Source organism: Copadichromis virginalis, linkage group LG7, assembly GCF_057382275.1.
Source record: "Copadichromis virginalis isolate Kocher_CV1m ecotype Utaka linkage group LG7, C_Virginalis_male_GT1.1, whole genome shotgun sequence".
NCBI lineage: Eukaryota > Metazoa > Chordata > Actinopteri > Cichliformes > Cichlidae > Copadichromis > Copadichromis virginalis.
The window spans coordinates 62,859,907-62,885,275 of NC_140624.1; the positions used below are offsets into that span (position 1 = coordinate 62,859,907).

Consider the following 25,369-nt stretch of genomic DNA (forward strand, 5'->3'; position numbering starts at 1 on the left):
AAACATTCTCTCTGAATTTGCATTTATATCCTGGTTCTTCCAGGATAAATCCCCCAGAGAAGTCATCTCCAAAGAAGATCAGGTTACCAAACCTCAGTGTAAAAGTGCACCCTATAAAGAAAGCGCTGTCAAAGACAAAATGGGTGCTTTATAGAACAAAATACAAAAAAAAATCATCATAATAGTATCCAAGTTATCACGTTTTTATGGTCATTAAAATCCAGAACTTCAATTAAGATTAAAATCCAGCAGGGAGAAATCAAGTGAGAGTTCATTAAATGGGTTCTTTTGCTCCAAAAATGTCTTTTGAGTGCACACCATTAAAAAAAAAACCTACTGTGTGCTGTGTGTTACTGAGATATTTAATGATTATCACATGGCTACACAACCATAAATACTTGTTGATCTTTGCACCACCATTACAATGTGTTATCACTGGGTCTGTCAACTTAGCAACAGTATATTTGTACTAAATCAGTTAAGTTGCCAGTGTTATCTTCTACAATAACTTTCAGATAATTTCACCTCATAATAAAAATCATAAAAGTTTCTTAACTAGCAGCGTCTCAGAATCAGAATCAGAATCAGAATACTTTATTGATCCCTGGGGGAAATTATTTTTTGTTACAGTGCTCCATTTTAAACCAACATTAAGACAAGACAGACAATACGCTAACTAAGAATAGTACAATATATACATATATATACATACATACATACATAAGTCACTTATAAATAAATATTTGGAAAAGATAAGCTGAGTAAACTGATGCTCTATTTGGAGTTGTGTTCACTGTCTTTTAGCTCTTTTTTTGGTCATCACCTTCACAGGTAATCAACCTGTTAGGAACAGTTTAGCAGAGGTCTAAACAATTGTTTCTCTCTACCTTGAGGAGTGTTGCTAGCAGGAGTGAGTCCACACATTCAGAACCAGTTCTGGAACTGGAACGCATCAGGTGTGACTTGCTCCTGTTCCTGATGTCTGGTGGTTCTTGTGAACTGGGATGCCTGGGATGGAGTCAGATTTCCGGCATGATTTACTGCTGTCCTATGCCTCACTGTGTCCACCAGCTAGTTGTTAACTCTGCCTGCTGTTTGTTGTGTCTGTGCTGTAGCTTAAATGGAGTTTGTTTGCTGCGAAAATGCTGAGAAAACTGTTTGCAGTCAAGAAATATCAGAGAATTCCCATCTGGACCTGAGATTAAATATTTTCTATGCATACAGCTAATTTCAAGCTTTGTGGCTTATAGCGGAAAATCACATTTTGTGACTTTTGTTGATACCCATTTAGTAAAACATGGACAAATCCAGAGAACTGCAGTACCTGTTACCAGTGTTGGGCAAGTTACTTTGAAAAAGTAGTAGTTACTAGTTACTTCTTCAAAAACGTAACTGAGTTAGTAACTGAGTTACAAGATTCTAAAAGTAATTAATTACTTGAAAAGTAACTATTGTGTTACTTTAAAAAAATGTTTAATAATGGGGTCCAGGGTATAATTGGCCATTTTTAACTACTTTTGATTTGACCTCTGCATTTCACCTTTAAAAACTATTTGCTTTGCCTTGTTTGATATCATTCTTTTCAGCACAACCTCACATGTCTGAATTTACAGTTGTGTTTTCATTTTGACATACTGTATTAACACAATTGATCTAAAATCAGACAAAAAACATAAAATCTGAGTAGAAAAAGTTATATTTTTTACTGTAACAACCACAAACATGTTTATTGAATCATATTTCATAACTTTCAATTCAAATATAAATATAAATTTTAAAATCATACGCGCAAGTTTTGCAAACAACAAAGTTATTTGCACCAATTTACCTTTTACCCTTTTTTTTTTAAATAACCTTCAAACTATTTACATAACCATCAACTGTTCTGCAATCAATAAGATGTCACACAAATTTTTTGTGCCACTCCAAAAAAATAATTTCTGTCCACCATAAAGGAGAACATCACAGATACCTGCAGGTCTGACAGCAGCAGGTGTATCACTACTCCGTTTTTCATTCAGCAGTCGCCTCATTGTTCTGACACACAACACAAAACTATCCACAACACTACACACTAACTACACAAGACAACACATTAACTACACACTCCAAACATGCTAAACGTCACAAATCTCTCACATTTCAAAACTCGGTCTCTCTGTCTCTCGCCGTCACTCCTAAAACTTCCCCCTCTTCCTAAACAACCAAATGTCATTGGCTTAATTGGCTCTTTCAAAGGAAGAGTACCCAGCCACTGGTACAGATATTTAGACGACACCTGGGTCAAAATCAAGACACAAGAAGTGGAATCCTTCACTGCGCACATTAACGCTGTGAATAAAAACATCAAGTTCAGCAGGGAAGACACAAAGGATAACTGTCTGCCTTTCCTGGACTGCGCTGTGCACATTGAAGAGAATGGCAACCTCAGCATCGAAGTTTACCGGAAGCCCACACACACATGGACCAGTACTTCCTCTTTGACTCCCATCACCCTCTGGAACACAAACTTGGAGTAATTAGGACCCTACACCACCGGGCAGAACATGTTCCCTCTAAGCCTGAATGAAAAAAGAAGGAACACACACATGTAAAGGAAGCACTCAAAACGTGCGGCTATCCTAAATGGGCGTTCTTAAAGTCAGCAAAGAGGCACAGAAAAGAAGACCAGACACCAGCGAGGGAGGATAAGAAGGACAGACGCAACAACATTGTCATCCCCTATGTAGCCGGTGTATCAGAAAAACTCAGGAGAGTTTTCTCCAAGCATGACATCCCAGTGCATTTCAGACCCAGCAACACGCTCAGACAAAAACTGGTTCACCCGAAAGACAAAACTCCTAAACACAAACTTAACAATGTGGTGTATGCTGTACAGTGCAGCGAGGAATGCCCAGACCTCTACATTGGAGAGACCAAACAGCCACTTCACAAGCGCATGGCACAACACAGAAGAGCCACCTCCACAGGACAAGACTCAGCAGTCCATCTGCATTTTAGGGATAAAGGACACTCTTTCGAGGATGCCAATGTTCACATTTTGGACAGAGAGGACAGATGGTTTGAAAGAGGAGTGAAAGAAGCCATCTATGTCCACTGTGAGCGACCATCTTTGAACAGAGGCGGGGGTTTACGACACCAACTCTCTGCCATCTATAATCCAGTTTTGAGATCCCTTCCCAGACGCCTTAACGCCCACTCACATCCTGGGCCATCTGACCTCAGGAATTCGCATGATAAGGTGGGGCCAGGTTTCACAATGAGCTCACCCGAAACTCTGGCTGATTGGGACCCACACCCAGTTTCACACCTTGGCTCAGGCGATTAGAGGATCATCAGGGGGTCATTTTGTCACTCTGTGGGGGGATACTCCCACTAGGTTTAAATCTGGGACTCCCCACCATTTGACCTTAGAACTGAAGAAGCTTCTCGGATGAGAGGTGAAACGTCTTCAAGCAACTTAAAGAAGTCCAGACGCTTTTCTTTGCAAGCTCCTTTGACTACGATGACCTGGATGACTGAGAACCTTCACAGACAAATGTCATGGTGCGATATCATTTTTTGATTGGTCGACATGGTGCATTTTTCCACCAACATGAATGGACTGTTTTTTTGTTTTGTTTGGTTTCTTGTTTTTTGGTCATAAGCAGAGAGTGCTTGCTAGCGCTGTCCTTAGGCAGTAAATGTGACAAAACTATTGAGGAAAAAACGCTGCGTATATATTGTTTATCATGACTCTGGTTTTACGTGGCCTATCAACACAATTTAAAAACTGGTATATGTCACCTTGTTGCTTTGTCATCTTGAAGTGGTCATGCGATTGGCTTACCATGATTACTTTATTCTTACTCAGTCAAACAGCAGCACTCGTGCAATGTTTTGCCCCCTTAGCTCCAGGTGTTGTGCCAAAAGTGACTGCCACCCGCGGGAGCGCACACAGCTGCTTAAAGCTGTAGCGCCCAGATTACTTACAGCTACTTCCGTGCAGCTGATATAAGATGTGATAAGCTGAACACAGCTTCAACCGTCTGTTGCAAAATAGTAACGCGACCGTACCGCATTTTCTTGTTAGTGACGGTAACAGCGTTGTAAAGATACAAATAGTAATTAGTTAGATTACTCGTTACTGAAAAAAGTAACGCTGTTAATAACGCCATTACTTGTAACGCCGCTATTCCCATCACGGCCTGTTACTGAGAGAAGACTGATCACAGCAGGTGGTATTAGCAGAAATAACACTCATGCAGTCTTCTCACATGACACATTTGATTCATTGCATGTTGATTCCAGCACCCTTAGTTCTGCTCACTCTGTAGCTGCTGCTTTTCAAATGATTCACTTCCAGGTTGATCTAAAAACACTCAACATTAGACTCACTGAAGGCAGTGATCACATGGGACCATTCAGAATTCACCATCCACATCCTGTATCTGTCAGACCCCTCACACCCGCAGTCTCCACCCACCCCCACCCTCTCTGGCTCTATGTCTCTATATAGAGGCATGCGGTGTCCTGCCAAGAAATACAAGGGCATTGCCGCATGTCAGCCATTAGCCGTTCCTATGTAACAAGACACACGCACACAGAAAAAATGTACAGCGCATAGGCAATCACATACACACAGCCACACTCTGTCTGTGAGGTTTGGTGTGTAGGAAAATAATTGCCGAGGGAGCAGCTGAGGGCTGCGTGAGACAGCTGATTTTCATCTTTTCCTTTGTTTAACAGTTGTTCCTCTGTCTGCAAACCAAAAACCAGCCGTATTGTTGTTCAGGGTAAAAAGTTCATTCTTGTATTTTTGGAATCCTGTTTTAAAACGAGTCTAAAAATACCTGGGAGGTTCGTGCATGTGGGCGTGTGGAGTGTGAGCTGGGTGTAGATTTGCCGTCATCCAAGAAAAGATCAAACTCTGCGTTAAATCACTGGCAGACAAGTGCCCACATACTGATTTTTATTGTTTTACGCAATCTTCCTTCACCAGCTTACATCTCCATTTGGCCTAAAATTCCCTACAATATGCTGACTGTGCTCGCCTGTGAGGCCCTAAATTTAAACCATGTTGTTCCTTGTAATGTCCTAAAATGAGGAAGGCTCACAGGCAGGATGACTCACACACGAGATATTCATGTAATGCTCTTTAGTCGGCATGCTGCTACTTGCTGCAGACGATTTTGATACTGTAAAATAACTGCTTAATTTTGGTCATTTGTTGTGGCAATACCAACAACAACTATGGGGCTTCATGTCATGAACAATCATTCTGTACAATACGATAATTATAATTCTACAACTGTTTACAACTGTTTATAACTTGCATATTTCTGTATAGTTTCATATTTATATCCTGTTTATAGCCTGTACATAGCTTGTATACCCACTACAGCCTGTACATACTTTTAGTTATAGCATATTCATAACATATCTTCTTACCTTGTACATTGTAACATACCCATAATAGACCCATTTCTGTAATATAGCTATATACCTATATTATTGCTAATATATATTTTGTAATATATCTATATCATGGCTAAAGCACTTCTGGATGGATGCAAACTGCATTTCGTTGCCTTCTACTTGTGACATGTGCAATGACAATAAAGTTGAATTCTATTCTATTATATTCTATGAGCTGTCTCTGTTTGTTTTTGACACAACAACAAAAAAGTAGACAGTAATGGGGACGAGGTAAAGAAAATTACACAGTGTAAGTTTTTTCTCCATTGTATAAGTGAGAACTGAGGCGGAGAAGTTTGTTTCTCTGTCTACAAAGGAAGAAGCCTTTTCTGTGTGGCTGTAGCTCATGAGGTAGAACTGGTCATCTACTAATTGGAAAATTGGTGGCTTGATCCCTGGCTGCTTCAGTCTGCATGCCAGACTTGGGCAAGATACTAACCCCAAGTTGCTCTTAGATGCATGCATTGGAGTGTGAATGTGTGTGAAAGTTAGATAGAAAAAAGTGCTTGTATGAGTGGGTGAATGAGGTATGCTTTGAGTGCTTCTTGAGAGCAGAAAATGTGTACAGTATATAAGAATCAGTCAATTCACCATGAAAAAAGTTACACTTTGGCATCTATTTAAGAGTGAACCCCATGAGATCAGGTGATACCTTATGATCAAACACTGGGTGAGGGCAAAGTCCCTTTTAACAGGAAGACCTCTGGCAGAGTATGGCTGAGGCAGTGGCGGCCATCTGCTGCAAACACAAAACATTGAAAAATGTCTTCTTACTCGTTGTTCTTGCTTTTATAACTCGGGCACACAGTATGAACCACTGAGGGGTTTTGAAGCACATGACGAGTGCAGAAGGGTCGTGATCAACATGAACAAACCACTAAAGCCAGCACTGCAGTTTCAGCTTTAATCATTTAAAGTGATGCTGCCTTTCTCTCCTGTTGCCAACAGCCTTATTTTATACAAAATCTTTTACTGAATTCTCAGTGGTCACATTGAGCCTTTGGTTGTTGTTTTATGGATTATTTATGTGTTATTTGTGACATGGCAGACTGATTCAGCTCACACATTTAGTGTGAACTAACACACTATACAAGAGTGTTTTGGTAGTAATTATTATTTGGATGGATCTTCTCAGAGTGCAGTCAATCTTTGTTCTTTAGATTGTGTAACATGAAAACAAGTAGAGATGTGAACACCAGGGCTGAAATGAGAAGTAGTTTTCATAGGTAATTAAGGTTCAGAACCTTCTGTTTTTATTTTTAGATTGGTTAAGCTGAAAAATAGTCACCAGTACAGTGTCCATTGACGTATACTCACCTCTTGCCCCTGCAGGCGGTCTATCTCTCAAGCTCAGATCCTCTACCAGATACATGGGAGGATCCTGCCCAGCATTTTAGCTGTTCCTAGGACTGTGCTCTTCTGGACAGAGCTCTTGGATGTTGTTCCTAGGATCTGCTGGAGCCACTCACCTAGCTTGGGAGTCACTGCACCTAGTGCTCCGATGACCACTGGGACCACTGTTACCTTCTCCCTCCACATCTTCTTGAGCTCTTCTCTGAGCCCTTGGTACTTCTTCAGCTTCAACTGTTCCTTGTTCAGAAGATGCCATCATTCGGTATCGCTACGTCTATCACTACGGCCATCTTCCTCTGCTTGTCTACCACTACTATATTCAGTTGGTTAGCCACCACCATTTTGTTGGTCTGTTTGTATCTGGAAGTCCCACAGTATCTTAGCTCAGTAATTTTCAACCACCCTAGGCGGGGTGTTCCATTTTGACCTCGTAACTTCCAGATGTTTTTGTATACAATGCTGACGACTTGGTTATGGCGTTTCATGTATGTCCTGCGTGCTAGCATCTTGCACCTTGCTGTTATGTGCTGGATTGTCTCCAGCCTGCACCTGGGGTCTTGCCTGGTGTGATAGACCCCAGCCTCTATGGATCTTGCACTCAGAGCTTGTTCCTGTGCTGCCATGATTTATGTCTGTGTGCTGTCTGTAGCCTTCATACCTTTTAAATAGTGATGATGATGGTTATAAAGAGATGAGGCAAAAAAAGAAGTACACTCTGCAGCAAAGTCATTCTAGCTTTTGTTCAGAGAGCACACACCTTCGTCATCGCTTACATCGGCATAAATCCTTATTTTATTGTTCGTTTCATCCTGTGTGCCCAAAGGCTGACACCACCTTAACAGTCACACCTCTTCTGTCCTTGCAGTGCGGCGATGATGATGACGGCAGAGAAGCTGCCAAGAAAACCTGCCATGTGTGTTTGTTTGTGGGTGTCTGTTCCTGCATGTGTGAACATCCAGTTAATTCAGCGTGCTCTTAAGCGCCACTTCAGGAGTGTGACACAGGTCACATGGCATACGCAGTCTCTCTTACTCACACACACACACACACACACACACACACACACACACACACACACACACACACACACACACACACACACACTGCATTAACTGGTACTCTTGCTTTTATATTAAGCATAAATTTTCTATGTCCCCTGTTTAGCTCACATCCTGCTTCATGCTCTGTGCAACACAAGTTATTAACAAACCCTTTGCTTAGATTCATGCTGCTACTAAGAATTGTCACATTCTGCACCAAGAGGACAGGAGTCTCTTTTCTCTTAAATGTGAGATTTAGTAACACAACGCCACATACTGCTCACTGTGATTCTTCTCACACACTCACTGCATAGTCAAAAGTATTGGATCCCTCTTTGAGTTCATGTGTTTTCAGTCGATTTGCGACAGGTGTCTAAAATCAAGCACCTATCCATGCAGCCTGTCTTTACACATAGTTGTGAAAGAACAGATCATTTTAAAGTCTGTGCCTTTTTCCAGAGAATTAAATCTTTGCATGGGTCATTTAAAACAAAAAATTAGCCCCCTTTCAGCTGCATTAGAGGCACTGGTATGTAACTTGCATTACATTTTGTGAAATTACAGAAATAATCACAAAAAGTCGGAAGATGCTTTTGGAAGAAATGGAAGAAATGACATATGATGATGTCCTGTACCTGATTTTTGTGTTAACTGTTAGTCACAAGATAAACCAGTAAAAATGCATGTGCAGGGAAATGAAAACTGCCTTAGATATTATACCGTTGAGCTTAGAATAAGCAGGAGAGTATGGTTTTGTGTGTGTAGAGTTTGCAATGTCCGCTGTGTGGGTTTTCTCTGATGTCCCACCACTGAAAACCTGCTACATTAATGTTTTATATATCGACGCTGCACACTCTTAACATCACTAGTTTCACTTCCTTATTTCCTTTGTTTTTTCTTACCGGAATAATGGCTAGATTTCTTCTTGCAACTAACTCCTTGTGGTAACAGTGGGTACCCTGAGAGGTTAGCTCCTCATGTTGCCAAAGCAAGTGAAATTCAGTTGTACTGAAATCACTTACCGGATCTGTGACCGCAGTCAGCCTTTGCCTGATCAGTTTATGGTCTTGTTGATAGTTTCAAGTCTTACCAAATACAACATGGTGTTGGTTTTATAAATCATGGTCCTACTTGAAGTTCTTTTTAACTAGTTGCTGCTATTTGAGTGTGGGTTGTTTGTCATTCAGTTCTGTCCTTTGCTCATCAAGATTTTGAAGGCTAGATTAAAGACGGTACAAAAAAACACAATTTACTGAATAACTGTTAGTTATGTAAGTTCTACTTGTGTTATCAAATTGTAATTTTCATCAGTGAATTGTCCTTTTTTAAGCTCTGCTTAGGACTGATTTTCAAAGACACCAGTTTGAGGGTAAAGACTGTAGTTGGAGTTGGGTCGTGGTGTTTCCCGCTCTCTTGTCCGATTCAGCTCCGCCCAAAGAGGAAGTTTTCTGGTGAGCGGTTGAGATGTACCTAATTCCAGTCTGCGACTTTGGTTTTTCAAACGTAGATGTTTTTTTATATACCGTATGACATTGCCAGACTCCTCCGTCTTTATCATTTGCATTTTGACATGCCCAGTTGTTTCACTTCCTCCTGAGTGTACAGTAAACCCCTTGAGGAAGCTGGGTTTATGGGTGTGTCTGGGGGGATACAACAGCGGTGACATGCAAACAGACAATGTGCTGCCTGACCACGCATGCATGTCAGTTAAACTGTGCATTGTAGCATGAGAAGATACCCACTCACAATTAATTTTTTGGTAATTATTTCAATTATGCATGTATGTGTTCATACATGTTGCTGTTGGAGTCTGTTTTGGTTAATTGGGAGTGGGTTGAAATGTAGAAAACCACACAGACACACACATTTCTTTGTGCGTGTGTGTGTGTGTGTGTGTGTGTGTGTGTGTGTGTGTGTGTGTGTGTGTGTGTGTGTGTGTAAAATCCCATTTGTAAAACAAAAAACGTTCTGAGTTTTGATCATCAACACGACTTACAGACAGTGAATTTTGTAGTATACATAAGTTTTGTTAATCTCGATTTGTTTATTGCTGTTTTTCTGCAGGAACCACACAACAGTTCGAAAGTGAGAAGTGAAAAAGCGTGAGGACTTGGAAGTAAATCGAAGGAACCTGAAAATACGACAGTTCTGAAAAAGAAAAACAGTCAACGATAAAAAGATGGGGCGAAAGAAGATCCAGATAGCACGGATTATGGATGAACGGAACAGACATGTAAGTGATGTAAGACTCTGACTAGCACTTATTTCACAGTGTGCTTCCAGTTTATTATTTTAATCACTGAGATATGAAAGAACAGAATCTTATGAGGTACACTTTCGCAAGTTTAAATTCAATTCAATTAACCACTCAGCCTCCATGCTGCCTTGTTGCAGGCAAAGGATAAAGTAAGGAGCTGCACCGGGCCAAGTATAAGCTGAAGAAGGATTATTTGAATTGAATTGAGCTGAAAATGAGTATAAAACATCTCCTTTAAAGTACTTAAAGAGTTTTTTTTATATTTACCAAACAGTTTTTCTGGCTCAGCCTCTGAACTTAGGACTCATCTTCTTCCTGTGGTTCCCCCTCAGTCTTTCCCCTGTTTATTCTCACCACAGTGTATTTATAGAACAAGTTCATTAAGGGTACATTTTTAGCTCCACTTGAAAACTTCACAACTCGAACTGAAGTGTTTTCATGTCAGTTTCCAAAGTGCGCATTGTTTAAAATAAAAAATAACCTTAATAATTCACGAAGGAAAAGCTGCTGCATTTAAGTAAAAATAAAAAATTAAAGGATAGGATCAAATCAAACAAAAAGATCATACAGCAGAAAGAGGAATTATACAAATTGATGAGCTCATTAAGAAAGGAGCTTCTGTGACATGCAATGAAACATTTATTCATGATTACTCTGAGCAAGAACCCTGTGCAGAGGGATGTCTGTGTTTAGGTGAACACATGAAACGCTGCTGTATATACATGTTCACGCTCTTTCTTTCGCTTGCTTTCACTCAAGTACAACACAAACCAAGAACACTTAAAACAGACAAGCTAGCAAAACCATGTCATGTGACGCCCACAAACACGACTGTGTGATTGTGTGTGAGAATCATTTCAAAATGTGCCAGCACCATCTAGCTCATGGCAAAATAACAACTGTGTTATAACTACTGATTGTAAATAGGTGCACTGACACACACGGGCGCAAACACACACACATATCTTTTCTGGGGGAGTGGTTCCTTTCTTCCTGTTATGACAGGAAATGCAGGCACATGTGCTTCCTGACCCCCCTGACAGGGCAGAACTGACCTCCCAGTCCTTCCCTGGTCTGTACCAAGGTATACCAGTGCCTCTTTGTGTGCAGGCTTGTGGTGTGAACACAGTAAAAGTATGTGTACTTGGTCATATTGATGACAATTATTCATACTGAAAAAAAATAACATTTCCTTTTTTATGTCAGTGGCTCAGTTTATGATGGCTAACATGTGTGGAAAATAGCAGCAAGCACCAGCGATTGCTGACCTGACACACTTGTACTCTTTGTAGTGCAAATGCAAGCTGATTTGCAACCCACCTCCACCCAAGCTACCAAGTTGTTGAGATAATCTTGTTATCCTGATATTTATTTATTTATTTTTTACTTTTCTATGCTTTATTCCTGTCTTCTCTGCCCCTCTCTGACTCTGATTTTAACCATATTTTCAGCATCAAATCATTGGAACATACATTTATCAGCACAGTGTGAAAGGCAATAATGTTACTTATTATAAACATTTGGCCTTCACTTGCCTATCCCGTTGACCGAGCAAGATTCTTGGTAGTTGTTATGTGTTTTTGAAGACAATATAAAATAATTTGTTGTAATACCTTTGACAGTAACCTAGCCACAGAAACCTGTAATTGTTTAAGCTGGACATTTTATCAGTTTCGTCTTTGACTGCTGACACCAATAGTTAGCATGGAGTTAGGAAGGATAAAAACATTATGCCTTTATCTTATATGCTTTTATTCTATAGCCTATGCTTTCATACTGAGATTCTTCTGGTGGCACACTGTACTTCAGATGTTCTGTTATTTTGTCAGGGCCACATGCAATATCTCAGCAGCAGTTTACACCTGTTCACAACCTTTATGGCTTTCCATAATTGATGAAGATGATTCTGTTGCATACCTAAATCCATATATATGACCATGTAAGTTATATATAATATGTCATAGGGTGACGATTTGCAAAATGGTAGATGGACTCATTAATAACTAGACATTTCACGGTTCTCCTTTTACCTTCCTTTCTTCCAGGTGACTTTCACTAAGCGTAAATTTGGCCTAATGAAGAAAGCTTATGAGCTCAGTGTGTTGTGCGACTGTGAGATTGCACTGATCATCTTCAACAGCACCAACAAGCTGTTTCAGTATGCCAGCACAGACATGGACAAAGTTCTGCTGAAATACACCGAATACAATGAACCACACGAGAGCAGGACCAACTCCGACATTGTGGATGTAAGTAAAACACACACACGTTCAACATGTATAAGCTGTTGACTTTGGTCTTTTCAGTTTCCTGATTGAGCAAAAAGAATTCTGAGAAACCATCCATTAATCTTTTTTATACTATTCTTACTTATTCTATTTGATGTGGACACCCTGTCACATCAAGACTACTTTCTCCCAACTAGCTGCCCCTCATATCAGAATTTCAGGAGCGGGACCACGCCTCCAAACATGCTCCCTCTGGCTCTCATCTATTTATGTTCCCCCAGTTCTACAAGCTGTTCATTCTCGTTTACGTCCCTCCCCTTTTCAGTTCTTTAACTTCTTTACTTTTATTTAGTACGTGGGGATCTTCCAGGCCCAGGAGCCACCGCCAGTCCCCTTCGAGGCCTTCCCCAAACCGCAGCTCAATTCATGTTTAAGCCATTCGCCTTTATCTACTAAAACACTGTCAAACCTAAAATGAGGACGTGGGCCCAGCAAGTTAAAGAGCAGTTTTGAACAACTGGTGGGTGGAGCTTATGTCCTCACAGTCAGTGTTGTGTAGCTAAAACTCTTTCTGTATAGTTTATTAATCGGAACTATGATGCTTTGAGGATCTGACCTCACTGTGCAAATGTGTGTGTGACCTACTGTATAACATTTCAGCAACACACAGTACTAAAGTTTGTGCTGGACTGAACCTTGTTCTGCCTAATCTTAATAGTCACAGTATTAGGAAAAGAGCACAATAGGACCTGCCTCTGCAGACACATGCAAACACACACTCTGTGGAAACACGCGCCCACGTTTTGGACACTTGCTAAGAACACCATGACACCAAGGTCAAATCTAAGCTGTAAGATGTCAGAATCCAGGCAGTTCTGAATGAAACATGTGACATATTGCTAAACAACAGATTATGTTTAGGAAATGATGAGGAAGATGACTCAGACAATTAAATGTAAACAGCCAAGGTTTGTTCTCATAAGCAGGACTATCCTGTTGAGACGAGAAGGCAGAGGACTGTGTTGATGCCGTTCTCTGCTCTCTGCCTGCACGTGGACACACCGTATGCGTGCATCACCTGAGCTTTTCCCCCACATTGCCGACCACATGACCTTTCGGGCAACCCCATCAGAGCCAGCTTTACGCACTATGTAATCCTCTGTAATCTACTACAATCCTGTTTAGCTCATTACTATAATCTATACCTGCAGTCCCTTCATCTCTGTGCTGTAAAGACACAGTTTGAACAGCAGCGTTATTTACTGCTCACTGCTGTCGCTGCCACTGTAACCTCTGTACAACTTATCCTCCCTCGCTACCGTCCAGCTTTCTTTTCCTGTGTGTGTGCACACTTTTTCTTTTGCCTAGCCATGGCGTTTTTGTTAGTTTCCTAACCTTCGTAAAATTGTAGTGGAAAGGAGTGATGAATGAGTGGATCATTTTGATAAAGCCAGTGGAGTTTTTCTTCTCTGGACTCATTTTAATTCCAGCTCTGTATGTAAGGGTGCCATTGTTAATTTGTTTTGCCAAATGAAATGGACTGAGACTCTAACTTAGCACTCAAGCACTTTTTACTTGAAGCCTCGCCCAGTGACACAAGTGCTTTTCTCAATACCTAAGCATCTTATCTGCACACACACTTCGATGGATGCTGCAAATTCATTCTAGTCTTGAAAAAGCCCATGATGAGTGGATGGAAACCTTTGAGCACAACTGTAAATTTGTGCCCCATAATCTATGAAAGACGGACCTTTTTTTTTTTTTTTTTTTTTTACTTTTTTAAATGTATTATGATACAGTGCTATAGTGAATTGCCATACACCCTGAGCTGTGGCTGCATGCTCAGGCATGCAGTCTGAGAAGAAAGCTCTCACTTTAGCTGTCATACAAATAGCCTCACATTTGATTATTTGGTTTATCGAAGAGTTCATGCTCCACTCACTGACTGCAAGCTTTCTCTGATCATTGTATTGTGTGAGCCTGGGGTGAATGTCCTTCACTTCTGTGAAGATCGTGATATTGTGTTAGCACACATCTGAATGCTTCAGTGCAGCAAACTGGCAAAAGTTCAGCTTTTCTGGAGGTGCACACATTCACTGATGATCAGTTAATCAAGTGAATTTGATTAGCAGCACCTGGCTGCTAGCTTCTCTCTTAATTCCTGTGGAAGCAGTAAGATTGAGTAAGGAAGCAGTTGAATGTCCTGTGGAGACTATTTTTCATGTAACTCCATGTCATGCTATAAATTATAGATATTAAAGACTAGACTTGACCACCATAACATCATCTATTGCATTTTTGACTGTTCAATATGAAGGCTTGGTATGTTTAGGTCTGTCTCAGGGTTGATTTTTATTATTTATTTACCTTTTTTAGCATAGGACTGATTATTTTTGCCAGGTTCATAAGCTAACATGCCAGGAAGTGTAGAAATGAACTTAACCCAGACTTCTTGGTCAGTCTATACCACACAGTAACCATATCTTTTGTGTCCTAATCCCTTTACAAATGCCCAAAAAGGGACCAACAGCACAAACAAAGGACTAGTATTCAAATGTGTCAGTTATGTAAAAAACATTCACCCACAGCTGTTATTAAGTGCAGAGTATCTTTAAAGACCAAGAGGATTTTTTTAGTTCAATTTTATTTATATAGCACCAAATGACAACAACAGTTACCTCAAGGCTCTTTATATTGTAAGGTCAAGACCCTACAACGATACGAAGAAAACAGAGAAAAACCCAACAATCACATCACTCCCTATGAGCGAAACGCTTATTTATGTACTGGAAAAACTGAGTTGGATGGGGAATGAAGTGTGAGTTCTAGATGATAGTATGTCCACAGAGATGTGAAAAGACTCCGCCAATGAAATATCTGGCAGGCAGGAATTTAGTAGAAGAGAGGCTCCTTTGTTTTGGTTATCTTTTTTTGTTCTCATGTGCTTGTTTGTGTGTGTACAGGCTACTGGCCAGATAACTATCAGCTTATTGTTTTGTGTTCATTTAGACTGGGAACATTGCTGCTATTTATAAGTCTGCATTCCTCACTTTTACTCTGTTAACCTTCTTTTGCTTTAGCCCGCTGTGTGTGTTTGTGCGTGCGTGTGTGTGTTAAACTGTGGATCCGTGCCGTGTTCTGATTAGAAACAGATGAAACCTACACTCACATATGCTTGCGGAGTGAGTCCAGTTCCTTTGTGTTGGCTGAGATCCCTCCCTGCTAAATGGCTGGAAACCGGTAGTGGTCTAAAAATAGCCCAGAACACAGCTAAGAATAGCCATGACGGGCAGTGAGTGTGTGATTGTGTGTGTGTGTGTGTGTGTGTGTGTGTGTGTGTGTGTGTGTGTGTGTGTGTGTGTGTGTGTGTGTGTGTGTGAACCACAGGAGGAAAATAAAGAATAGGAAAAGAAGCAACTTCAGACTGAGTAACCACATTGAAGTTCCCCACAACCTCCTTCTCTTCCCTCCTTCCTTTTCCCCTCTCTGTCCAGTCCAGCACATACCTAACGAGAGGAAGTCAAGGACTTCATGTAAAAGTGTGTCCGATATTTATATATACACAATGAGATGTCCTTTTTTATTTCTCATTTAGCAGTGGAGGAAAAGATTAGATCCATAACTAAATATAACAGCAGCATTGCAGAAGCACTCTTGTGAGTTAAAACTAATACAGAAATACTGAAAATACCACATTAACAGTAGAGCGAAACTAATGTTACACTACTGTCTCACTTCTTTAGTGTTGTGGATGGAAATCTGTGTGCTGTTAATGTAGTTAAAAAATAATCACACATATAAACATTTAGATGTGTGATTACGGTTTCATGGACAGGTGTGGACTGTTTTTAGTTTTTCGTGGCAAATTAAGGGTCAGAAATTTTTTCCAGGTCCTTAGTTATGTTACATCCTTTAAAGGAAATGATCCCCTGGGCAGCATTGGGGTGTGGTCTGTAGCAAGATGGTTCTGGGTTCGAGTCCACCAGCTGGCTTGGGGCCTTTTTGTGTGGATTTCATGTTCTCCCTGTGCCTGCATGGGTTCTCTCCAGGTATTCTGGCTTCCTCCCCAGTAACGTGGTCAATTAACATGGTCAGTGAATGCTTATATGTCCCTCTTTGTTAAACAAAGTGGGTTGGAGACCTGTTAAGGGTGTTCTCTGCATAGGTGGCAGTAGGATGGACCTCTCAGTGTGTGGTCTAAAAAGGTATTGCTGCATCACTGAGCTGAAAAAAAAAGCAGACCTATCAGACAGAGCAGAAACTTTGGAGGTGATGAAAGGGACATTCTTCAAAAGAAAGGTAGTCAGACATACCTTTCATGAGCAACATTACACAACATCTGATTCTACAATTAATATAGAAACCGTCATAAAGGGGACAAAACTGCTTAATGATATATGAACTTTTCCAGTACTACAGAATCATGTTGGAGTTTTTCCCATCCTCTACAAACTGTCATTCACCAACCTCAGTCAGAAGTAATAGGTTTACAGCTGATAGCTACATAGAAGCTATTTCTTAAGGAAATCATGAGGAAATTTTCAGAGAAATGCGTAGAAAGTTTGGGATCCATAACTTGAATGTTTACAGTTGTTTCTTGTGTCTTTGTAAATAATGTTGGTCTAATTTTGGACAAAACTGCAATCTGCTGCCTGCGATGGTGTAAATGTTGCATGTCATGTTCCTTGGCGCATGCTCACTTTCAGAGCAACTGCGCACACACACTGACGCTCACATAGATTTAAAGTATCGTCTGATGTTAAAGAGAAGGAGACCGCTCACGAAAAGAGATGCCAATGGAGCAAGTGAAGCCAAAAAGAGAAAACAAAATGGATGGAAAAGCAATGAATGGTGGAGTTGGGTGGGAGACGGGCAGCTGATTTGATATTATGGGATCTCCCTTTCCCTCTTTCCTCGTCAGCTGTCTCCCCCTAAGTTGCAAATGCCAAAGCAGGAATCTGTTCCAGCCACCTGCCGTTACACATATTCAGCCCTGACAAACACACACTCCTCATCAGTGGTTGGAAATAACTAAGACCTCAGGACATGTACTTATGTATTTGCATTATTATGTGAAGACTGTGATATCGCTTACTGTCCAAATATCTGGTTACTTTGGAGCAGTCAGGGATCAAACCACCAACCTTCTGCTCTACCTCGTGAGCTACAGCCACCCCCAAATAATGCTTTTGAATTTCATTAAAACACAACAAGACTAAAGATGTAATTTAATGCTCTTTGTATTCAGACATATTTTGTACAAAGAACCTAAGAACCTTGCACCTGATTTAACAGCACTGTCTGACAACACCAGCTCACACCACTTAATGAATGTGCTGTGATCTTGGCTATATTTACAAATGATCACTGAGCGACAAAGTTAGACACAACAGAGTGACTCTCAAACAGGGCCTAGCTTTGGTGTGGGCACAGCTGCTGCCCAGAGAGAGAGCTGGAGGTCAATGAGGGCAAGAGTTCTGCTATAGAGCAGTACTCTCCATAGATATTTCACTAGGTGCCTTAAAAGAAAGGCACCTAATGCTGTATAAATGAAATAGAATTGAACTCTAATGAATGTTAGCTGAATATTTGCGTGCGATTCTATCAGTCTCACCACTGGCAGCTAAATTTCCCCACTACCTTTTACAAGTAATTGACTGATTGAAAACCACCAGTTAAGTTTCCTCCATTCAGTTTATACAGTAAGAAGCAATGATGTGTATTGCAGTACCTAGAAGTATATGAATCTGTAACACATTAGCTTCGTCTCGGCAAACTACAACACTAGTCCCTTGGAAGAATTTAGTGTATACTGTGTACTTGTATGTTACAACTTGAATTGCTTTTTCTTAAGTATCTTATTAGATGGATGCAGTAGAGATGGACAGGATATATGGGAAACAAATAGGATTCAGTCAGATACGCTATGGAAAGATGAGTTGGATGGAATTTTGTAAGGTAGATCTTACAATAATACAACAGAGAAAACCCCAACAATCATAAGACCCCCTCTATGAGTTAGCGCGTTGGCAACAGCGGGAAGGAAAAACTCTCTTTTAACAGGAAGAAACCTCCAGCAGAACCAGGGTCAGGGAGTGGCGGCCATCTGCCGTGACAGGGGTGGGTGAGGGGAGGAAGACGGGACAAAAGACATGCTGTGGATTGGAGGTGGGTTTCAAAGCAGCTGTTATGTGCAGCAACTGTAGGCAAAGCAAAGCAGCTTAAATGATGTGCATAGATTTGTCTGCCGGATGGGTGAAAGTGAGCGGGTGAAGTTGCCTGGCTGCAGTTAAAGCTTGACTGCATGGCTGCTGATGTAGCTGACAAACAGCTACAGATAGGTTTCTGTTAAAGAAAAGAAGCTGCAGACTGAACTACTTGTGAGGCTTGTTAGCAGATTTGGCTGCTTGGTTGTGGAACCTTTTAAAATCCTGGAAAAGTTTTTTGTTTTCTTGTCAGTGATTGTCTCTTAACAACAATCGCCTCATCTTGCACACTCTCCCCATGATCACTTATTCTAATTTTCCGAGAGAGAGAGAGAGAGCGAAAGAAACTGTGTGTGTTGTCTTTTTCTTGATCTTTGTGAACATTTTATCCACATAACCCTGATGCTGTAACCTCAGAGGCTAATTGTACAGATGATTGTGCAGACTGCCAATTACTCATCAGGTTATCGTCATTATTATAGAGGTAATTTTTCCTGTGATAATTACTGAGATTAATTTATCTCTCAGCCCTAATTACAATTTTGTTTTTCTTCTATCCTCTCAAATGAATCATTTCACAATCGCTTTGGAGTTGGGTCAAACCTAAATTTGAAACCAGCAGACTAAGACTAACTTTAATGCTTAAACACTGTTTACAGATGTAATACCAGTCATTAGGAGACCTCTACTTTACCTTAAATTCACATTTTATTGCATAAACACGTGAAGTATTTTTACAGTTTGCTCCTTTAATAAGTTAATAAGTAAAATGTTTCCACCTGACTTCCTTGCATTCAGTCTTTATTTCCACTAAAAAAGCAAAGTGAGGCGTAATGTAGTAGCACTGTGTGCTCTGTGTGTATTTGATGAGGGAAAAGTAGGCTAGTGGAGTCAGTTTTATGTTTTAATAGAGCAGCCAGATTGACAAATTGCAAGGGAGTGACGAGGAACACTGCGGAGCACAGTGGCAAAAAATAACCTTCTACGGCCATCCTTCCAGTAGCCACACTGGTATTGGTGGAAGCTGCCTCACCCCTCCCCTCACTGCAGACCCTAACCCCCCCTCCCTTTTAAAGCACAACAGGTGTACATGACTGGGATGAGTGGGATAGCTGCTCCAACAGTCATATTTGTATGTCTGTGTTTGAAAGAGGCACTGCCATGCTCATACGGTGACAGACTGGACTAACGGGCTGTGAAGCGCTGAAGCAGGCCACCAAGACCCAAACCACACACATGTACAAACAGACGCACACACACTCACATCACCATCATCATTATCATCCAATATCTGTGTAAGAGAAGAGATTTCCCAATATTCACATGAAGCATCTGACCTTTGAGACACACACACAAATTAAATTCTGTTTATTCTTCACACATAACATGAGTATAAAAATTCAGAGACCTTTTTGTGAATGCTGTCACATGCTGGTGAAACGAGTATGTTGGGTTTGATTGTACCACTTGCATTTTACACTGCTGTCTGGCTTATAGAAGTCAGTTTGGAACCTCACTGGTGGGATAGCTGCTCATTTATCGCCCTCTTGTGGTTGGAAATGTTTGTTCTAAGTTCGACCTCTTCATTAGAAGAAGAGTCCTGGTGAAAGATCAAAACTTTCTCAGAGCAGACTAACTAACCACACAACCAGGGCCTTTAATTCATAAAAATCATATTTAGATTGCATGTTTTATAGTTTTATAGAGCTACTAATTGTAGTAGTCACAAGTAGCAGTGCAGTGCCAGTCCGATGCCTGTATAAACGGAGAGGCTACCATCAGGAATGGTAGTCATTGTTAGTTTGAATATGTGGGTCATCAAGAATGAGATTTCCATTCCAGATTCTTCTGGACCGGATAACAATTACTGCCTCTGATGCTGTTGGCCAACATGGTGCTGGTGGAAACTGTACTACTGCTGGCTGAATACATAGCAACAGAAATAGAGGGAGGTGTGTTAGGAGGCAGCGAGAGGGAAAGAAAGGCAGGGGTGTGGAGTTGAGAGTAGGGACTATGGCTGCTAAAGGGAAAGCTGATATGATGGAGAGAAGGATGGTCGATTTTGACTTTGGACATCAAGACGACTAAGGAAGTGAAGGCAGACGTAAGGATTTAAACGATTTAAGTCAAAAAAGGAAGAATTATGCACTTAGTTCAGGGAGGAATTGAGAAAGGCTCTGGGTGGTAGGGCAGACTTACCAAATGACTGGAAAAGTACAGTTGAGGGAAACTGCCAGAAGGTGTTTGGTGTATCAGGACAGAGCAAAGACAATGAGGAATGTTGTTGGAATGAGGAAGTTTTAGCAAAGGAAAAGTGCGATAGCCATAAAGAGAAATAAAGTAGACAGGAGTGCTGGGAGGCTAGATGTACAGCAGAGAGAAGGGAAGCAACAAAAAGGCTTATAGTGAGTATGGAGGAAAGTTAGCAAATGAAGAAGAGTTGGATGAAGATTTGGTCCAGGTGACATACCTGTGCAGTTATGCAGATGTGTGGGAGAGAGGGTAATGGACTTTTAGACCAGACTGTTTAACACAAGAGGGTGGACAAGCTTAGAAATGAGGACATCAGAGGGACAGCTCAGGTTGAGGGATGTGGAGACAAAGTTAGAGAGGTGAACCTGAGATGAGGTTTAGGCCATGTGCAGAGGAGAGATAGTGGACACACTTTACAAAAAATGTTGAAGATGGAGCTGCCGGGCAGGAGGAAAAGAGGAAGGTCTCAGAGAAGATCCGTGGATGTAGTACATACAGTAAAGTCACCCTGCTGTGTTTGACTCTTTTGTTTGTCTTCTTTTATCCAGACCCTGCGAAAGAAGGGTTTAAACGGCTGTGAAAGCCCTGACATCGAGGCTGATGACTCTGCTGGCCAGAGCCCAGAGTTGGACGATAAATACCGGAAAATCAATGAAGACATTGACCTGATGATCAACCGACAGAGAATCTGTGTATGTTCACACCTGCTCTTTTTGATGCATAGCGTTGTTTTAAGCAGCTTCGTGTTTCCTTACCAGTGACGACTGGCTTTGTTTGTTTTATGTGCAGGGTCTGCCCTCCAACTATGACATGGGTATATCCATCCCAGGCAGTAATCAGGGTGGGCTGCTCTACTCCCATCAGGGCATAGGGGGCAGTCTAGGTAACCATAGCCTGCTGCCCATCTCTCACTCATCTCTGCAAAGAAACAGCATGTCGCCTCAAAGTCCTTCCAGCACAGGAAATGCAGGTATGTTTGTGGTCAGTAGCTTTTTCTTCAGTCCTCATCAAAGACCTTATTAAATGTTCAGCTGTTTTGGACTGTAACACAGCTAGAGCTCAAAATGGGCCTTTGGGCAAATAAGCAGGCTGGTCCACACCTAGCAAATACTCGGTGTTAACCTACCTAGCACGTGTTTTCCTGTTTTTTGTCTTCTATTTAAAAATCTTTTCACAATCCTGCTGATTTTCCTTTCATAGACAGCCTGACGCGCTGCAGTGTTTCCAGATTTTCTATATGAGAAAAAAAAACAGTATTGGCCAACATTTGGTCCAGCAGTGACAAAAAGGTGTAGCAGTCAGGCATTAATGGCATTTTAGACTTAAGAATACAACTTAAAAAGTGACTCAGCCGTGAGTGTTTTCCTACTTTTTTCTATGATAATGACAATCAATAGATATGCTAAGGCCATAACAGGATCATTTTCCCAGTAATCTTTCTATTGTGGGTTTGCGTTAACTTTGCATTTCCTAACACGGTTAGTAAAACTACAATTTTGCCAGCTGTGTTAGGTTCTCTTGAATCGTCTTTTTCTTTAGTAGTAATTTATTGGGAGCCCTATATAGTATGTTCATTTGAATAATTATTATTCTTAAGAATGAAGACAATCTCTGCATATCAGGTTTGGAATAACAGCTGAGCTCTACATGATAAATAGTTTGCAAAGGTTCCTGATCAAGAATCTAACACCCAAAGTATTATGGCGTTGTATAATAAAAATGAACAACAAAACCCAGATTGTATACTCATTTGATGTGTGTGTTTCTGTCTGTAGGACTGATGGGTTCAGAGCTGTCGAGCACTATTTTGTCAAGTGTGGGTAAGAACGCAACTCTGTCTTATTTCTTTATATATATCTCTATCACTCTCTTTGTATAGATAGATCTTCGTCATAACAGAGTAAACTGAACACTGTCTTTAGGTCACCTAAATATTAAATGACATAAACGTGTGAAAAGTCAGATAGCAGAGCAGCCATAACTACAAATGTAGATGATGTTTTACATAACAGTCGGTTTTAGGCACTGAAAGAACAGCCAGTTCTTGAGGGGCTTCATCTACATTCCTCCACTCCGTCAGTTGTTGCTGCTGTGGTGAACATGATAGTGTAGTCTTCTAGTGGAAACAGGTAAAATGTGAGTGTAGTGGATCCAGCACTGCTGATTAGGGCATCATTATGTATATGTTTGCGCCACCTTGTGCTCAGTATGAGAAGAAATATGCCTGCTCTAAACAGTAGGTGTTACCAGTGGTAAATGTCATCAGGGCACTGACTGCAGCAGCATTTCCTTAATACAGTTTTAGTTGCTAGAGATGCACTATAGCGCCTCCTGGAGGGCAAGGAGTACATAAGCTCAAATACTCTGTTTTTAAGGGCTGAGTAAATCAGGGTGATGATAGGTAAATCCTGTGCTGTAAATCTCCTCTCTCTTAAAAGTCCAGCTGAAAACACACCATCCTCTTTCAGGCTCTTCTCACACACTAGGATCTTGACAAGATCAAAACTGGTAGCACGTGGTTGGGTGTGCAACTTTTTTTTTTAACCTGGAACCCTTTGGTTGCTAAGATATAGAACATCCATTGATGAAATATCTTGCAAGCACCTCAACAGCTTACTGCTGCTAGACCCACAATTAAAAAAGGTGCTTCTCAGAGTGTCATTTTTCATTTCATTTGGTAATTTGAGGACATGCATGAAGAAAACTGTAGCGATAATGTCTCTTCTTGCTATTTAGCACTCGTGTAAGTCTCCTCCCCTGTGATTGGACAGCTAGGTATCTCCCCTGTATCCAGTTCAGATGAGGAATAAAGCAGTACATTGGGAGTCTGTCATTGCTCATTGTTCAGCTGCTTAAACTCTAAAATATAAAATTCATTTCTGAGACAGACAATCTTCCCTCTCTGGTTATTGACTTCAGCTAGAGTTTGCAGTTATAAAACTTTGAGTGGATGGGCACGTTTTCAGACTTTTTCATTGGAGTGATGCACTTTGAACTTTCTCCCCAGATGTTCCGTTAAAGAGTGCTCCAGTAGCATTCAATCAACTATACATCTGCAGATACTGAAGTTAAAGACACTTTTACCAGCCTCACACTAGAAAAAGGGAAGATTCACCTATTTTATGTAAAAATGGTGTCGCACGAAATCTTAGAACATCCTGCTGAAGTGGTTGGTCAGAATCAGAAGTTTGAAAACAGCAATGATAAATATACTTCCATGAAATATAGGCACAAATAAAAATGGGTTTGGGGTACAGTAGTGATTTTGTAGTCATTTGTAATGAGAGATACCTTTTTAAAACTTTGCCCGACCAGGAAACGACAGCTACAGCAACCACTGCACCTCCCCTGGACTGCTGTCTCCAGGAGGCGCCCCCAAGAACATGCAGGATAAAAGTCCTTCAATGAACATGAGCCGTAAACCTGACCTGCGAACACTGATGCCCCCTTCCAACAAGTGCAACAACATACCAGCTGTTGTAAGTGCTTCCTTCTGCTTAGTCTTTTGATTTGTTTGATTTCATAAGTTGATTTTTATGTGCGGACTCATTTGAGTTTGTGCTTTATTGCTGCCCTGCAGTGTGAGGACTTTGACCTGATGTTGGTAAGTAGCTCTGAAAAAAATCTGATCAGCAGAGAGAACCATACTTTTCATGTATGCCTCCTTCTGCTAGTTTATAGATGATATACAAGCTACAAATATGTGAAATTAGTGCCAATGTCATTTACATTATTACCTTAAGTAAGGGAACTATTTGTACTTTAGAGATATTTGAAAAATTCTGCCGCTGAAGTGATTTTAAGGAACCATGAAGAAAGGCTCCTGAAGATGAGCTTGAAAATTTAGGATCTCTAAAGGAGTTATTGGCATGACCAGGTCACCGTGAATACCAGCAAACGCTAGAAGTACCACTTGAGATTACTGATTTTCTAAAATGAGCAAATCATGATTACCAGGCATGGCAGATAACCATAAAATGCTGGCCCTGAATCAGCTGTCACTGTTTAGCTTGGTGACATCTTACCTTTTCTTTGCAGAACCAGAGAATAAATCACTCCCAGACAGCTCAGACCTTGTCAACCCCTGCTGTCACTCTCTCTGCCACCACTATCCCCAGTCAGGGGATGGGTGGGTACCAATCTACACTTTCCTCATCTTATGGCACAGGTGATTACAACAAAAGCACACTGCTGCTGGACTCCACAGGTTTCCTCGTCTTTGCTCAAGTTTCTCTTTTTGTCCATCTTCAGATTTCTCCCTCAGCAGTGACCTGCCATCGCTGTCCGGTTTTGGAGGTTCTGTTCTGGGATCAGTGAACTGGCAGCAACAGCAGATACAGAATCTACAACACTCAGCACTGGGACACATGGGGTAAGCAGCTGTGTATATTACCTTCAGGCCACAGGCCAAGCCTTAGAAAGAATTGTCCAGAATCAATGCAATAATTTCAGCTGTTAGTGTCCTGGTTTATCCAGCATACACTGGAAAAAATGAAAATTAAAAAAATAGTTAAATTAATAGTAATTGTTACTTAATTATTCAGAAATCCCCTTAAAATCAGACATTTCCACGGA

The 25,369-nt window shown here is 40.9% G+C and overlaps 1 protein-coding gene across 3 annotated transcripts in view; it reads left to right on the top strand.

Annotated features, from left to right (window-relative positions):
• mef2ca (myocyte enhancer factor 2ca) overlaps positions 1 to 25,369 on the top strand; it is a 36,770-nt gene that overhangs the window by 6,783 nt on the left and 4,618 nt on the right. For 2 of the 3 annotated variants that reach the window (XM_085464659.1, XM_085464660.1), the window contains 9 exons: positions 9,915 to 10,083; positions 12,153 to 12,356; positions 21,343 to 21,486; positions 21,584 to 21,764; positions 22,570 to 22,614; positions 24,110 to 24,273; positions 24,375 to 24,398; positions 24,833 to 24,962; positions 25,046 to 25,166. In XM_085464659.1, coding sequence (XP_085320785.1) covers positions 10,030 to 10,083; positions 12,153 to 12,356; positions 21,343 to 21,486; positions 21,584 to 21,764; positions 22,570 to 22,614; positions 24,110 to 24,273; positions 24,375 to 24,398; positions 24,833 to 24,962; positions 25,046 to 25,166 — 1,067 coding nt within the window. In that variant the 5' untranslated portion in view covers positions 9,915 to 10,029. The remainder of the gene's footprint in view (positions 1 to 9,914; positions 10,084 to 12,152; positions 12,357 to 21,342; positions 21,487 to 21,583; positions 21,765 to 22,569; positions 22,615 to 24,109; positions 24,274 to 24,374; positions 24,399 to 24,832; positions 24,963 to 25,045; positions 25,167 to 25,369) is intronic. The other variant, XM_085464661.1, reaches the window with a different exon arrangement.